We start from the raw sequence: 17,348 nt of genomic DNA, 5'->3' as shown, positions 1-17,348 counted from the left end.
GCCAATCAAGCATTTAAGTGCTGTTGAAATTTCACCCTTCCAGGAAAGCAAAGGGTATCCCATCACCCTTCTCAAGGGCAATTAGAGATGGACAATGAATGCTGGCCTAGCCAGCAATGCCCACATCCCAAGCCATGTACCTTGTAGGTGGTGGAAAGACTTTGGGGAGTCAGGAGGTGAATCACTCACTGATAACCAGGCTTCTGTCTGCTCTTGCATCCTGACATTTATGCTGCTGGTCCAGTTGACAAACCCAGGATGTTGATGGTGGGGAATCTTTGCTTTTCTTTGTTCTTTCATGGGATGTGGGCGTTGCTGGCAAGGCCAGTATTTGTTGCCCATCCCTTATTTCCCTTGAACTGAGTGGCTTGCTAGGCCATTTCAGAGGGAAGTTAAGAGTCAACCACATTGCTGTGGGTCTGGAGCCATATGTAGGCCGGACCAGGGTAAAGAGAGCAGGTTTCCTTCATTAGTGAACCTGATGGGATCTTTGACAATCGATGATTGTTTCATAGTCACCATTATTGAGACCAGCTTTCAATCCCAGATTTTATTAATTGAATTTAAATTCCACTAGCCATGATTTGAACATTAGCCTAGGCCTCTGGATCACTGGTCTGGTGATAATACCACTATGCCACATCTTCCCCTGATGATCAAGGATTGAATATCAAGGGGGAGTGGTTAGGCTTTTTTTTAAGAGGCAGTCATTGCACGCACTTACGTGACACACATGTTATTTGCATCCATCAGGAAATTGATATTGGGCCAAATCGGCTTGGTACATCCTGCCAGATTTGGCCCAATGTTTCTACAATTGCAGTTGTGTTGAAGAGGCAGAAAATAGTAACTCTGTGTTCACTTCATTGTGACACTGTGGCCACAGGATGATGAAGGTGTAAACAAGAGAGAAAATAGCTTGTGAGTCTGTTGCTGCTCCGTGGGTAACACTCTTATTTCTGGGTTAGAAGGAAAAGAAACTAGCAAGGATTTCCAAGTAACTGCAAATTAAGAGGGAAGAGCCCATCACCAAATTCTCACTTCCCTGTGGGTGCAGGAAATGTGGCATATAGAAGGTCTTTCACTGATGACGCTCCAGGACCCAAGTCCTTTTGATCAAGGTTTAGTCTGTGGATGGCTTAAGTCCCAATTCATAGACTTGAGCACAAAACCTAGACTCAGGCTCCCAGTGCAGTACTAAGGGAATGCTGCAATATTAAAGTCCCCTTTCTATCCATCTATAAGTCCCCTTTACTCAATTTATTCTATAACACTTGTCTAGTATCCTTCGATATTCTTGACAGGCCTTATATTATTGGCACGTGATTAGATCGACCACATAATGTTGGACTTCCCCACCTAAATCCTTATGCAGGCTAAACATCAGAATCCTGGGACTTACTGTATAATGCAAACAGAGATCAAAGCTCATCAGGTCCTTTTGTGGTCACCAGCTGTTAGAATTTCAAGGGACTTGACCTAACATTAATTAATAAATCTCTTTTATTGTCATCCAGCAGGGATCAACACATTACAGTGTTTGGTCAGTAATTTACAACTCTAATGTTAAACTGGGTTCCCATCTGCCCTCTCCTGTGGGTGTAAAAGATCCCATGGCATTATTTGAAGAGCAGGAGATTTCTCCTCAGTGCTGTGGCTCCTGCAACCAATACCAATCAAAACAGGTTTTCAGGTTGTTATTTCATTGCTCTTTATGGGATCTTGCTGTGCACAAAAGGGCCATCATATTTCTTACGTTACAACAGTGACTACATCTCAAAAAACATCTCAATTGAGTGTAAAGGAATTTGGAATGTCCCGAGGTCATGGAAGGGGCTATATAAATGCAAGTTCTTTCTTTCTTATGAAAGAGGGAGCCACAGTCACAGTCAGCCTGCAGGAGATACAGAGAAATACAACCCCAACGTACCCCACACAAAAACTCCAATACACAAAGTTTCAAAGCTCCTTGACAGTTATTGGTTGTCCTGCTATAGCTCATACTTCCGATTCGTTTCCTAGCCTGGCTTCTTCTATCACTGTCCTCTTCTAGTGTCTGGGTCTGGCATGGCTCACAGCCCATTGCCACCACTTGGTCTGTCCCTAGTTTCACTTGAAGAGGGATTACAATGCTTAAGAGCTAACTTAGCAAAGTAGAAGTGATTTCATTTCAAAGAAAGGCTCATTGTATGTTAAGTTCTTTGTCACATGAAAGAGATGTGAAAAGATATTATATAAATTCCACATCTTTCCTAAAGGTGGTTAATCATGTTTAACTAATTTATTAGAGTTTTTTTTTGAGGAAATAACAAGCAAGGAGGATGAAGGGGGAACCTGTAGATGTGGTGTACTTGGATTTCCAAAAGGCACTTAATAAGGTTCCATCAAAGGTTACTACACAAAATAAGAGCTCATGGTGTAGGGGGTTACATATTAGCATAGATAAAGGTTTGGTTAGCTAGCAAGAAGCAGAGAGTAACAATAAATGGATCTTATTTGTGTTGGCAAGCTGTAACTAGTGGAGTACCATAGGGATCAGTGCTGCGGCCTCAACTATTTACAATCTACATTGACGACTTGGAAAGAAAGGACTGAAAGTATGGCGGCCAAATCAGCTAATGACACCAAGATAGGCAGGAAAGTAAGTTGCCAAGAGGAGGTAAAGAGTCTAAAAAGGAATTTCTATAGGTTAAGTGAATGGACAAACATTTGGCAGATGGAGTATAATGTGGGGAAATGTGAACCTGCCCAATTTGGCAGGAAGAATAGGAAAGCAGCATATTATTTAAATGGAGAGAGATTGCAGAACTGAGTGGTACAGAGGGATCTGGGTGTCCTGGTACATGAATCACAAAAAGTTAGTCTGCCGGTACAGGAAGTGATTGGGAAGGCAAATGGAATGTTGTTGTTTATCGCAAGGGGAATGGAATATAAAAGGAGGGAAGTTTTACTCCAGCTGTACAGGGCCTTGGTGAGGCCACATCTTGAGTACTGTGTACAGTTTTGTTTTCCTTACTTGAAAAAGAGGATTTAATTGCATCAGAAGCAGTTCAGAGAAGGTTCACTCAACTGATTCCTAGGGTGAAGGGGTTATTTATGAAGAAAGGTTGAACAGGTTGGGCCTATCCCATTGGAGTTTAGAAGAATGAGAGGTGATCTTATTGAAACATATAAGATCCTGACGGGACTGGATAGGGTGGATACCGGGAGAATGTTCCCTCTTGTGAGGGAGGCTAGAACTGGGGACACAATTTAAGAATAAAGGTCGCCTTTTAAGATGGAGAGGAGGTGAACTTTTATTCCCCAGAGGGTCATGAGTCTGTGGAATTCTCTTCCCCAGAAAGCAAGTGGTCATTGAACATATTCAAGCCTGTGTTAGACAGATGTTTGATAGACGGGGGAGTCAAGGTTATGGGGACAGACAAGAAAGTGGAGTTGAGACCACCATCAGATCAGCCACGGTCTTAACAAATGGCGGAGCAAGTTTGAAGGCCAAATGGCCTCCTCTTCCTATGTCCTATATTCCCTCAATTTAAAAAAAGATTAACTAAATTAGAAGAAAACTATTAAAGTATTCTAGTGAGAAATACTTTGAAGAATGGCTTGTCGATATATTTGACCCCGGGCTGAACTTCTAACTATATAAGCCAGCCACATGAAGACTGTCCATTTCCATATCACCCAACTCAGCCCTGCCTCAGCTCATCTGAAGCTGAAACCCGCATCTATGCCTTTGTTACATCTAGATTTGCCTGTTCCAAAACACTCCTAGCCAGCCTCCCACATTGTACCGCCTGTAAATCTGAAGTCATCCAAAACTCTGCTGCCTGCTTTCTTACCCACTCCAAGTCTCAATCACCCTTCACCTCTGTGCTTACTGACCTATATTAGCTCCTGGTCAAACTACATCTCGATTTTAAAATTCTCATCCTCGTTTTCAAATTCCACCATTGCCTTGCCCCTCTCTATTTCTGTAATTCCTCCAGTCCTACAATTCTCCAAGACATCTGCAGTCCTCTAATTTTGGCCACTTTAACATGCTCGATTTTAATCACTCCGTCATTGGTAGGTGTGTCTTAAGCTGCCTGGTTCCTAAGCTCAGGAATACACTCCCTAAACGTCTCCATCTCTGCACCTCTCTTTTCTCCTTTAAGATGCTGCTTAAAATCTACCTCTTTTACTGAGTTTTTGGCCATCTGTCCTAATTTCACCTTATATGGCTTGTTTAAAAATTTTGATTTCTAACATTCCTGTGAAGAATCTTGGGAAGTTTGATTACATTAAAAAGGTTCTATGTAAATACAAGTTGTTGTTGTTCTATGGTGCTTTTTCAAGTTTGTGCAAGTGATGGGCATGTTTATCCAGTGTGTTAAAAATGTGTGATAAGATTGTGAATTCATATTCCAGTCTGGACATTTTTACAAACTTTCACTAAACCTGCTGGTACTGAACTATTGGGGGTTCAAATCACACTCCAGAGATTTGAGGCCGTAAACCAGACTGACACACCCATTGTAGCACTGAGGAAACATTTGGTGGTGTATCTTTTGGTTGAGATGGTAAACCAAGGCCCCAGATGCTTTCGCAGGTGAACATAAAGGATTCCATTGCATTATTCAAAGAAGAACAGGGGAGTTCTCCTCAGTGTCCTCGCCAATATTTATGCCTCAATCAACAACAATAAAACAGATTATCTGGGCATTATTTCAATGCTGTTTGTGGGGCTTGTCTGTGCAAATTGGCTGCCGAACTTCCTACATGACAACACTGACTACAATTCAAAAGCACCTCATTGGCTGTAAAATGCTTTGGAACATCCTGAGGTTGTGGAAGGTGTTGTACAAATGCACCTTCTTTCTTATTACTGTATTAGGTATTCGTAGGACAAAAACCATCCTGACTTGGAAAGATATCGCCGTTCCTTCACTGTCGCTGGGTCAAAATCCTGGAACTCCCTCCCTAACAGCACTGTGGGTGTACCTACACCACAGGGACTGCAGCGGTTCAAGAAGGCAGCTCCCCACCACCTTCTCAAGGGCAATTAGGGATGGGCAATAAATACTGGCCCAGCCAGCGATGCCTACATCCCATGAATGAATAATAAAAAAACATCCACTTGTGTTTGAGGGTATGCAGTGTGACATTGCCTTGTGGAATAGTTCACATTATTGCTGCACCAAATTGATGAGATAGACTGGGGTGTCAAATCCTCAGGAGATTTTTAGAGAGACATTCTTAAACATTAATTGTGACTATGTTGGTGGGTTACTGAGCAATAGATGAACCAGTCGAGTTCAACCAAACTGTTGCTGCAGGGGATTGGGGCCAGCAGGGCAATATCTCCACAATCTAATATATGGGACACAGGTTGGACAACTATGCAAGAGCGACTCGGCAGCTCAGGTTCATACTCAGCCCATTCCCTCTCCCAGTCAAGTCAGTGGGGAAAAGAAACTTGGGCAGAGTGTGAAGTGGGTGATTTTCCATCCTGTTGAGTAATGAGGGGGTCTGGTGTAAATCGACACCTCAATACTCTAGATCTGCCCCACACACCAGCTCAGTTTGAATCAGAGCAGGTATAGCCCTGGATCAGGTGACTTGTTTTACCTGCTCCTTGAACATTGCCTTGGACAGAGTCTTAAACAAGGTGAAGAAACACATACAAAAACAAGTGTCCCATTGGGTCAAAGTGTTACCGTTTGGGATTATGTGGACAGTATTACAAGCTTTTGGTCACCTGTCCTAATATCTTGATGTCATATTTTTGTGAAGCATCTTAGAAGGTTTTACTGTCTTAAGCGTGCCAAATAAACAAAAGTTGTTGTTGCTGATGAGTTGCTGGATTTCTCAAAAGGCAGTCCTGTGCGTAATTCCTCCATCTCAACTCACATCAGTACCATCAAACCTCAACCTTTAAACCACAAAGATTGTGAACTCTGCCACTACCTCATCACCAGGCCGAAAAACCCTTTTCTGATCTGCTGCTAGTCAGGGTCAGTTTAACCAGGAATCATGGGGAAGGTGAAAAGCAGAAGGACAATTTTACTGAGAATCTTCCTCACAATGAGTAACCAAACAATGATCGTTCACAGTCACATACAAGTTTACTAAAGCTGGCTTAGTCCTCCTTATTCAACAAAACTCAACCAAATCAACCAGATTATATTAAAAACATGGAGGTACATAGAATATATAGACTGCCCATGCCTGTGTTTATGCTCCACATGAGCCTCATCCCACCCCTCTGCCTCTCACCCTATCAGCACATGCTTCTATTCCTTTCTCCTTCATGTCTTTATTGAACTTCCCCTTAAATCCATCTATGCTATTCACCTCAACCACTCCCACATTCTCACCACTCTCTGGGTAAAGATGTTTCTCCTGAATACCCGATTGGATTTATTAGTGATTATTTTATATTTATGGTTCCTAAGTTTAGGATACCACCACCAGTAGAAACATCTTCTCCCATGCTCATCCAATCAATGCCTTCATCATCTTAAAGACCTCTATCGCATCATCCCTCAGTCTTCTCTTTTTCCAGAGGAAGGAGCCCCAGCCTTTTCAGCCTTTCCTGATAGTTGTTCACACCCGGTTCTGGTGCCAAGAAGTACATGACAGATCACTAACAACTCTCCCCTGACGTAGCTGTGGAACTGTGGTAAAGACTCATCTTCCTACTCCATGGCTTAGCTCTTGTTTGCAGCTCCTTGACCATTCCTTACATTTCCCATTAGTTAAAGTATGTTCCTTGTGCTAACAGCGCAGCCAGTATTTCTTTCACAGGGAATGGTGGAGTGGGAGGGCCGGTGGGTTGAATATGCTTGCCAGAATCAACAAAACTACTTCAAAAGGTCTATTTTGCAAATAGGAATTTCACAGTAAGGTTCAAATAGAAACTTTATAACTTCCATTGCTCTAACTTTGCAAATAAAGTAGAATGAGAGGGAAGGAAACACAGACTTGTCAGATTAAAAACTCTTAAGGCTTGAAATCCAAGTGTTAGTTCTGTGTTGCTAGTCTATCAATAACTCGGCCACCGGTCACTTCAATAACCCGGTGAGCATTTAGAAGAGCAAAATTAATTAATCAGCATTCACTGGTCAAATTGCAGAATCCAAGGCTCCATCTTTCCCAAGAAGTAGCAATCCGTGAAAAAATAATCATAGAAATGTCAGAGGGTCTTTGAACATCGTGAATAATACCCCTTCCCACCACCCCTCCCTCTCCTGCCACCTTGACTCCTGTGTAATGTTCTGTTCGGCAGCCAAGTTTTCTGTTTGTGACTGAAATTTTGAACAGGGGTGTATGTTGGACGGTTGCCAGTGTGACACAGCCTGCAGAGTGGGAACCCAGTGGAGTTCAGACATATTAAAGTTTGACCTTGGAGCAATACATGTTTATCTTGAAACTATGGGCAGATTTAACCCTTTCAGTGTCGGTGAGTCAAGGAAACATCCATCTTCCTGGCCGCCCTATTTTGCACCCCACCTTGTTGCCATTACTCTCCAGCGCTTTTTACTTGAACTTCACTTTTTATTCTTTGACTAACTGACATAATCTACTATAACTTTTTGCTCGCCTTAAAAATTGTTCATTTTCTTCTCCTGTTGCTTCCCTGATCCCTCTTGTTGAAATGGGATGCAAGTTCTTTTGAGAACAGGGTTTTCAGTGGGTGCTGATCCCCTTCTTTACATCTGATGCAAGACCCAAGGATGATAACTAGAGTGGCACATGGAACCAGGGCAGTCTAATATAAAACCCACATTCACGTTCATCAACAGTGGTCCCGACAATTCAGAACAGAAAGCAATTTACCTGATTATCATTCTCTGAGGGTTTAAAGTATTTCAGCTTTAAACAATGTTAAACAATTTGCCCTGTTAAGTGGATCCCACAGTGTTATTTGAGTGAGGGCAGAGGAGTTTTTCCCTGTGTTCTGGTCAATATTTATTCCTCAACCAACATCTGGTCATTATCACATTAATTTTTAGGGAATCCTACATTTCCTACATTATAACAGTGACCACATTTCAAAAGTACTTGCTTGGTTATCATCGAATCATAAAATGGTTACAGCACAGGAGAAGGTCTCTCAGCCTATCCCAACTATCTGCAAATCCCACTCCCCACCTTTTACCCCAACCCTGCAAATTATTTTTCTCTCAGGTTCTTATCTAATTCTCTTTGAAAGCTTTGCTTGAATCTGCGGCCACCAACCTCAGGCAGTGCATTTCAGACCTTAACCGCTACTATGTTAAAGGGTTTTCTCATGTCTCTGTTGGTACTTTTGCCAATCAGCTTAAATCAGTGTCCTCGGGTTCTCGATCCTTCCACCAACAGGAACAGTTTCCCCCGATCTGCTCTGTCCAGACGCCTCATGATTTTGAACACCTCAATCAAATCTCCTCTCAACCTTCCCGAAAGAGAAAAACCCCAGCTTCTCCAATCTACCTGCATAACTGAAATCCTTCATCCTTGGAATCATTCTCGTAAACCTTTTCCATACCGTCTCTAAAGCCTTGCTATTCTTCCTGAAGTACGATGCACAGAATCAGACACAAAATTTCAGTTCAGGCCAACTGGAGTTTTATAAAGGTTCACCATAACTTCCTTGCTTTTGTATTTTTACCTTGGCGGGCGGGCACGCGCCTGACCTGTTCGAGCATAAAATAACGTACATTGACATTGGGCAAGTGTCCTGATGTCAAGGCAGGGTCGCGCGATATTTTGGTTGGCGGGTGCGCACAGGAACCAGCAGCGCGCCCGCCGACAATTAAAAGGCCACTAAAAAGATAATTAACTTACATTTTTCGCTGCCCGTCCAACCTCACGGTTGTCGGACAGGCGAAAATGTCAAGCGGCCTTTGCACATTTCAGGAAAGCTCATCCACGGGCGGGGTGAGGTTTGCAACAGCAAATAAAAATAAAATAAAACATTTCAGATTTCATTTATAACATGTCCCTGCTCATGTGATATGAGGGCACATGTTTTATAACATTTTAAAACTCTTTGTTTTTTTTTTGAAGAACTGTTTGACTCTGTAAGGTGGCTTTGTGCCTCAGGGAGATTGCCAAGTCCGCACTCACGCACATGGACAATGTTCCCCACTCCTCCTCCTCCGTGCCCCCCCCACTAACACAGGGAGTGTTGATCGCTGCCACTCACGTTTCACACTGGGCAGATCTGAATTGGCCCGACAGCCTAAACTCACAGTCCGGCCCCGATGGCGGGCAGCTTCCCGACCGCCCCCGCCCAACCCCCGCCCAGCCCCCGCCCAACCCCAGCCCAGCCCCCGCCCAACCCCCACCCAGCCCCCGCCCAACCCCCGCCCAGCCCCCGCCCAGCCCCCACCCAGTCCCCACCCAGTCCCCGCCCAGTCCCCGCCCAACCCCCGCCCAGCCCCCACCCAGTCCCCGCCCAGTCCTCGCCCGTCCCCGCCCAGTCCCCGCCCAGTCCTCGCCCAGTCCTCGCCCAGCCCCGCCCAACCCCCGCCCAGCCCCCGCCCAACCCCCGCCCAACACCCGCCCAGCCCCCGCCCAGCCCCACCCAGCCCCCGCCCAGCTCCCGCCCAGCCCCCGCCCAGTCCCCGCCCAGTCCTCGCCCAGCCCCGCCCAGCCCCCGCCCAGCCCCCGCCCAGCCCACAACCAGTCCCCGCCCAGCCCCGGCCCAGTCCCCACCCAGTCCCCACCGAGCCCCCGCCCACCCCCCCGCCCAGTCCTCGCCCAGCCCCGCCCAGCCCCCGCCCAGCCCCCAACCAGCCCCCACCCAGTCCCCACCCAGTCCCCACCGAGCCACCACCCAGCCCCCGCCCAGCCCCCGCCCAGTCCCCACTCAGCCCCCACACAGCCCCCACACAGCCCCCACCAGCCCCCTACCCAGCCCCCACCCACCCCCCGCCCAGTCCCCGACCACCCCTGCCCAGTCCCCACCCAACCCCCACCCAGCCCCCACTCAGCCCCCACACAGTCCCCATCTAGCCCCCACCCAGCCCCCACCCAGCCCCCTACCCAGCCCCCACCCACCCCTTGCCCAGTCCCCGCCCAGCCCCCGCCCAGCCCCCACCCAGCCCCCATCCAGCCCCCGCCCAGCCCCCGCCCAGCCCCCATTCAGCCCCCATTCAGCCCCCGCTCAGCCCCCGCCCAGCCCCCACCCAGCCCCCATCCAGCCCCCACTCAGCCCCCATTCAGCCCCTGCCCAGCCCCTGCCCAGCCCCCACCAGCCCCCACCCAGTCCCCACCCAGCCCCCACCAGTCCCCACCCAGCCCCTGCCCAGCCCTCGCCCAGCCCCTGCCCAGCCCCCACCCAGCCCCCACCCAGCCCCCACCCAGCCCCCGCCCAGCCACAATCCAGCCCCCGCCCAGCCCCTGCCCAGCCCCTGCACAGCCCCGCCCAGCCCCCACCCAGCCCCCGCCCAGCCCCGCCCAGACCCTGCCCAGCCCCCGCCCAGCCCCCGCCCAGCCCTCGCCCAGCCCCAATCCAGCCCCCGCCCAGCCCTCGCCCAGCCCCTGCTCAGCCCCCACCCAGCCCCTGCCCAGCCCCGCCCAGCCCCGCCCAGCCCCCACCCAGCCCCGCCCAGCCCCCGCCCAGCCCCTGCCCAGCCCCCGCCCAGCCCCCGCCCAGCCCCGCCCAGCCCCCACCCAGCCCCCGCCCAGCCCCCGCCCTACAAGGGCTAAATTCTGCCCAATGTCTCTATTTATAAAACCCAGGATCCCAGATGCCTTTTTAAACACTTTCTCAATGTCAATGATTTGTGCAAATATTCACCAGATCCCTTTAGAATTGTGCCCTTTATTTCATATTGTCTCTCCTCATTCCTCCTGCCAAAATATATCACTTCACACTTCCCTGCATTAAACGTAACCTGCCACGTGTCTTTCCATTCCCCCAGCCTGCCTATGTCCTCTTGCAATCTATCACCAACCCCTTCACAGTTCACACTATTTCCGAGAATTGTTGCAAATTTTGTAATTATACCCTGCACACCCAAGTCTAAGTCATTAATGTAGATCAAGGAAATTAGTGGTCCTAATACTGACCCCTGGGAAGCTCCACTATATACATTTCCTCATTCTGAAAAACACCCATTTCCTGTCACTCAGCCAACTTCATACCCATGCTGCCACTGCCCCTTTTATTCCATGGGCTTCAGCTTTTCTTTCATTCATTCAAGGGATGTGGGCTTCACTGGCTGGGCCAGCATTTATTGCCCATCCCTAATTGTCCTTGAGAAGGTGGTGGTGAGCTGCCTTCTTGAACCGCTGCAGTCCATGTGGTGTAGGTACACCCACAGTGCTGTTAGGGAGGGAGTTCCAGGATTTTGACTCAGCGACAGTGAAGGAACGGTGATATATTTTCAAGTCAGGATGGTGAGTGACTTGGAGGGGAACTTCCAGGTGGTGGTGTTCCCCTCTATCTGCTGCCCTTGTCCTTCTAGATGGTAGTGGTCGTGGGTTTGGAAGGTGCTGTTGAAGGAGCCTTAGGGAATTCCTGCAGTATATCTTGTAGATGGTTCACACTGCTGCTACTGTGTGTCGGTGGTGGAGGGAGTGAATGTTTGTGGATGTGGCGCCAATCAAGTGGGCTGCTTTGTCCTGGACGGTGTCGAACTTCTTCAGTGTTGTGGGAGCTGCATTCATCCAGGCAAGTGGGGAGTGTTCCATCACACTCCTGATTTGTGCCTTGTAGAAGGTGGAAAGGCCTTGGGGAGTCAGGAGGTGAGTTACTCGTCACAGGATTCCTAGCCTCTGACCTGCTCTTGTAGCTACAGTATTTATATGGCCAGTCCAGTTCAGTTTCATTTTGCTCGCGTGTCTGTTATATGGCACTTTGTCAAACATCTTTTGGAAACCCATATACACCGCATTAATCACATTACCCTGATCACCCCTCTCTTTACCTCATCAAAAAAGTCAATCAAGTTAGTGAAACATAATTTGTCTTAAACATACCCATGCTGGCTTTCTATAATTAATCCACATTTGTCCAAGTGACAGTTAATTTTGTCCTAGGTTATCATTTCTATTGCTTTCCCACCACCGAGGCCAAACAGATTGTCCTGCAGTTGCTAGGTTTATCCAGCAACTAGCTAAGCACGATAGAAATGCAAGGGGAAGCAATATAAAATAAAGGGTACATTTTAAAGGGATCAAGTTATTACTTAATGAAAGGAATCTCTTTATAACTGACAGGCTTAGCAGCAGTACTTTTGAGTTGTGAAGGGAATTAGATATTTATTTTGGCTTACACACAAACAAGACCAACTTGGAATTGGAAAATTCCTAGGGTCCGAAGTGAATGATTGGGATTCTGACTGTGGGGCCCTGCAAATGTTCTGTCTCGTTCATATTGGGGAATAGGCTATCAACAGATTAAAGATTCTGAATTAGGATTAAGACATTTAAATATGAAAGACACCAAACTTCATTGGAATGAATATAATTTTTGGGAAAGGAAGAGCCAGGTTTTGTGTGCCTATCAGTTCAGCATTGATGTCTATTCATTGTATGATCAGTTCCATTAAAAATAGAACAAGGGTACAGATTGCACATTTGTGCTGTAATATTGGATAGTCCAGGCCTATATTCCCTAGAGTTTTGAAGACTGAGAGGTAATTCCATTGAGATTCTGAAGGGGTTTGACAGGGTAGACGCTGAGAGGTTGTTTCCCCCTGGCTGGGTAATCTGGAACACAGGGTCACAATCTGGGAAAAAGGGGTCACCCATTTTGATCTGAGACGAGGAGAAATGTTTTCATTCGGGGGGGTTCTGAATCTTTGAAGTTCTCCACCCCGTGAGCCATGGACGCTCAATCGATCAGGACAAACAAGGCTGAGATGGTTGGATCTTTGGGTAGTGAAAGGAATTAAGAGATAAGGAGGCATTGCAGGAAGGCGGAGCTGAGGTAGAATTTCAGCCATGACCTTGTTGAGTGTCGAACCAGGGATCGAGGGCCCATATTGCCAACTCCAGCTCCTATTTCTTATGTTCTTGAGGTCATCATGCACTCTGACTGGGATCAAGCTGCTGCTGGATAACTGGTTTCTTCTTTTGGGGACAACATTTAGAGTGAACCTGAGTTGCCCTCTCAGGAGGGGAGGGGGGGGGGGTCTGTGGGCGGGGTTTGCCATGGCGAACAGCGCCTCCTGTAGGTGCTCAACTGTAATAGCATCTCAATCCTCCCCTCCCCCCCCATCCACATCCATTCAGTTAACACTGAACTCTAAACTTTACAACATCCTAAAACAGACAGGTTAACTGACCTTGACCCGGGCAACGGAGGATTGAGTGTGAAATTAAATAATTTCCCTCTCTGGTGGGGTTATCACATGTCTGTTATATTTGAATTGGTTTTTTAAAAATTTAATTTAAGACTAATTGCTGATAAAGTGAGACTGGGGTCCCTCGGGTGCCTTGTTGTTAACATCCATCCATGTCTCTCTCTCTCTCTCTCTCTCCATATTTCAGTTACTCACATCGATTCCGTTCTTGCCCGGGGGTCCCGCAGGTCCATTTGGGCCGAGAGGTTCTGAAGCCACATCTGTAATCGGCACCTGGGAGGATGAGAAGGGGAAAGAAACTAAAGGAGCCAATACATGTCTAAAGCCAACCTTCTCAGCAAATACACAGGAGATCCCACTCCCGGGACACGGGGCAAATGATCCCAGACTCAGGGGGAACCAGTCAGTCAGCTCCTGGGGGGGGTGGGTATGGGCTCTGGGCGATGGGAATCAGGCACTAATCGGGCTGGGTATCGGGGATGCCCGGAGAGGAGTATCGGATGTTTCCCGAGCCGGGTATCGAAGGCTCCTGGACCTGGGTATCAGGCTGGGAATCGGAAACTCCTGGGGGTGGGTATCGGGATTCAGGCGGGGTATCGAATTGGGTATCGCGGGGCTCCCGGGTTGGGTATCGGGGATGTATCGAATTGGGTATCGCGGGGCTCCCGGGCTGGGTATCGAGGATGTATCGAATTGGGTATCGCGGGGCTTCCGGGCTGGGTATCGGGGAGATATCGAATTGGGTATCGCGGGGCTCCCGGGCTGGGTATCGGGGATGTATCGAATTGGGTATCGCGGGGCTCCCGGGTTGGATATTGGGGATGTATCGAATTGGGTATCGCGGGGCTCCCGGGCTGGGTATCGGGGATGTATCGAATTGGGTATCGCGGGGCTCCCGGGTTGGATATTGGGGATGTATCGAATTGGGTATCGCGGGGCTCCCGGGCTGGGTATCGGGGATGTATCGAATTGGGTATCGCGGGGCTCCCGGGTTGGATATTGGGGATGTATCGAATTGGGTATCGCGGGGCTCCCGGGCTGGGTATCGGGGATGTATCGAATTGGGTATCGCGGGGCTCCCGGGTTGGATATTGGGGATGTATCGAATTGGGTATCGCGGGGCTCCCGGGCTGGGTATCGGGGGGATATCGAATTGGGTATCGCGGGGCTCTCGAGCTGGGTATCAGGGGGATATCGAATTGGGTATCGCGGGGTTCCCGGGCTGGGTATCGGACTCAGTATCGGTAACTCGCTGGTCTGGTATCGGGGCGGAGGGGGGACTTGGCTGGGTTCACACGGTGAGGTTTGTGGGGATCCAGGTTTAAATATTAATGGAGAAACTCCTGGAATTCTTTTTTTAAAAAACGATTCCAGTTTTTATTGGAAGTTTAGAAACAGCGAATTATCGCCGAACACAATAACTACAAGAAGCAGCAATCACCCCCCCCACCCCCCGACCCAACCAGCCCCCGGCCAGGGTATTTACTGGAGCATTACTGCCCCCAGACAAACCGGGGGGAGACTGAGATTATCCCTGTCCAACCCTCACAAGATTTCCCTTGTAAATGATGAGAAGTTTGAAGCAAAGAGCTTTGCACGGACACCCAGCCTGAACCATGCTTTACCCCCCAGGACAGGATTCCAGGGGTACAGCAGCCTTTAAACTGCATCGGCACCAGGTGGGGTAGCTTTTTTTTTTAACATTGAGGCGCTTCAAAGAGCAGATTCAACAGTAACTTCCAAAAGGAAACTGGGTCAGTAAGGGAATGGGGAAAGTTTTGCAGGGCTGTGTGAAAAGAGCAGGGGGGTGGGGGGCGTGTGGGACTAATGGAAAGGGCCAGCACGGGCACGATGGGCCGAATGGCCTCCTGCGCCGTTACGATTCTACCCCCTCCCCCTGATGTTAAGGAGGTCCTGGTCCATGGGTAAGTCCACTCGGCCTTGAGATTTCCCCCTATGGAATGACCTGGTCTCGGGGCTGCGGAGTCCCTCCAACCTCAGCCTGGGCTATTTTTTTTTGACTTTGCGGTGAGACTGAAACATCCACATTCCGACAGTCAGAGAGAGAGAGAACGGGCCGAGACCCCGGGAACAAAGCTTTCATTGTCGGGGGTGGTGGGGGAGCGAAGCGAGACTGACAACATCCCGAAAGTTGAGGAGAAACTGGAGAGCAGGGGGAACCCGAGGCTAAAAGAGACATCATCACCTCTCCTCTAAATCCAACTGGTTTTTAAATTTAAAAAAATCCCCCGGCAGGAACCGAATGAGTGAGAAACTCTTTCAGAAATAATCCCAGCTCAGCTCAGACCTCCCAAGGCAGCCTGGAGGTGGCTGGGTGAGGAGGAGGGGGCTGGAACTGGAGCTCTGAGCCTCCCCAGGTCACTGACAACCTGCACATCCAGGATTAACCTTCAAAACCATCAGAAACCCACCCCACCCCAACCCACACCCAACCCAACTCTCTGCCCCCGTCCCTCTCCTTCCCCGCACTGATAAATCAACCCGTTCCCCTCAACCCAAAAAGGAACTCGACTCTTTCACACAGACACAGACACAGACGGACCAAGTACCGGCTCCTGACCGATGGAGACTTCTTCTCCCGGCTGGACACAGTCACTGCATCGGCCAGGAGACTGTCCCTATCCACGATTATTGGCTGCTCCGATGTGCCCCAGTTGCCCCTTTCCAGCAGGTGGTTGGCGAGGGTTTGCTCCCTAAATGCAGATGAATTAGATTAAACTGCACCCCCCACCCACACACCCCACACCGGGGCGGGCTCCCTCTTACCTGGGCCTCAGAGTTTGACAGGAGGTGGAACAGTGTGAGCAGCCCCAGTGCCGAGATCGCGGCCATGGTCCCCTTCTCGCCCTTTCTCTCAGCTCCTGGTTAATGAGTTGCAGTCTGGATCCACCTAAACCAGAGGCTCCTGAAGCAGCCAGCAGCCTGTCTCTCCCCCCACCCCCCCCCCTCCCCACAACCACCTCACCTCCCCTCCCCACCCCACCCACCTCCTGATTGACAGCCCCTGAAGGAAGAGGCTGGGGGCAGAGGCGAGGGGAGGCGGTTTCCCTGCTTGGGGACAAGTCCAATCGCGGCTGCTTGACAGAATCAGCGAATCTTACAGCACAGAGAGGAGGAACAGTCAAAACCCAGACAACTAGGCAGGAGCTGTGAAGAGGAGAAAGGTGCTTTTAAAGGAGGGATGATGGGGGGAGAGGGAGGTGGAGAGTTTTTTTTATTCTTTCACGGACTGTGGGTATCGCTGGCTAGACCAGCATTTATTGCCCATCCCTAGTTGCCCCTTGAGAAGGTGGTGGTGAGCTGCCTTCTTGAACGGCTGCAGTCCCTGGTGGTGTAGGTGTACACCCACAGTGCTGATAAGGGAGGGAGTTCCAGGATTTTTGACCCAGGAAAGTGAGAGCATTCCAGAGCACAGGTGACTGAAGGCAGGGTTACTGATGGAGGGGTGGCCAGAATGCTCAAAAGGACACTAGGGGAATCAAGATATGGGAGAATAGTGAGTGGAACTAGGGTAAAAGATCAGCCATTATTTTACTGAGTGGTGCACCAGCATCAGGATGGGAGAGAACTGTACTGCTGGGCGGGGTTTCACCTGAACCTGGGCTGAGACCAGGATCCTACCAGAAAAGATAGAGAGGTCCCCAGAACTCTCAACTCGTAAATGGGGAGGAGGGCTCAAGGGGAAAAGACAGTCCAGATAATAATTCGCAAACAAAACGAAAGGGAAGAGGGTAGAGTAACAGGCAGAAATTGTGCTTTAGGCACCACTGGTAAAGAAAAAACTTTTTAAAAAATGTGAAGTTATTAAAACCGGAGAAAGAAATAAGGAAAAGGGCAGGTTAGGGTGTGTGGCATAAAGAAGCATTCTTTATATAAAAAAAACAGAGTATAAGGAACAAACTGAACGAATTGCTGGTGTAAATTCACCTTGGAGGGAATGACATGACAGCCATTACTGAGACCATCAGGACTGGGGACTAAACACAGCAGGTTATAAGAAATATCGGGGCAGTGGGAGTTGTGTACAAGCCTCCTGGAAGCAGCTGT

The 17,348-nt window shown here is 48.8% G+C and overlaps 1 protein-coding gene across 1 annotated transcript in view; it reads right to left on the bottom strand.

Moving 5' to 3' along the window:
* col9a3 (collagen, type IX, alpha 3) overlaps window positions 1-16,231 on the bottom strand; it is a 149,684-nt gene extending 133,453 nt beyond the window's left edge. The window contains exons 1-2 of the mRNA XM_078554812.1: window positions 16,068-16,231; window positions 13,476-13,553 (exon numbers count right to left, since the gene is read on the bottom strand). Of these exons, the coding sequence (XP_078410938.1) occupies window positions 13,476-13,553; window positions 16,068-16,133 (144 nt within the window). The 5' untranslated portion in view covers window positions 16,134-16,231. The remainder of the gene's footprint in view (window positions 1-13,475; window positions 13,554-16,067) is intronic.
* Window positions 16,232-17,348: the final 1,117 nt, after the last annotated feature.

Source organism: Cetorhinus maximus, chromosome 13 (assembly GCF_964194155.1).
Source record: "Cetorhinus maximus chromosome 13, sCetMax3.hap1.1, whole genome shotgun sequence".
NCBI classification, from domain to species: domain Eukaryota; kingdom Metazoa; phylum Chordata; class Chondrichthyes; order Lamniformes; family Cetorhinidae; genus Cetorhinus; species Cetorhinus maximus.
This window is presented reverse-complemented; position numbering and strand designations above follow the sequence as displayed.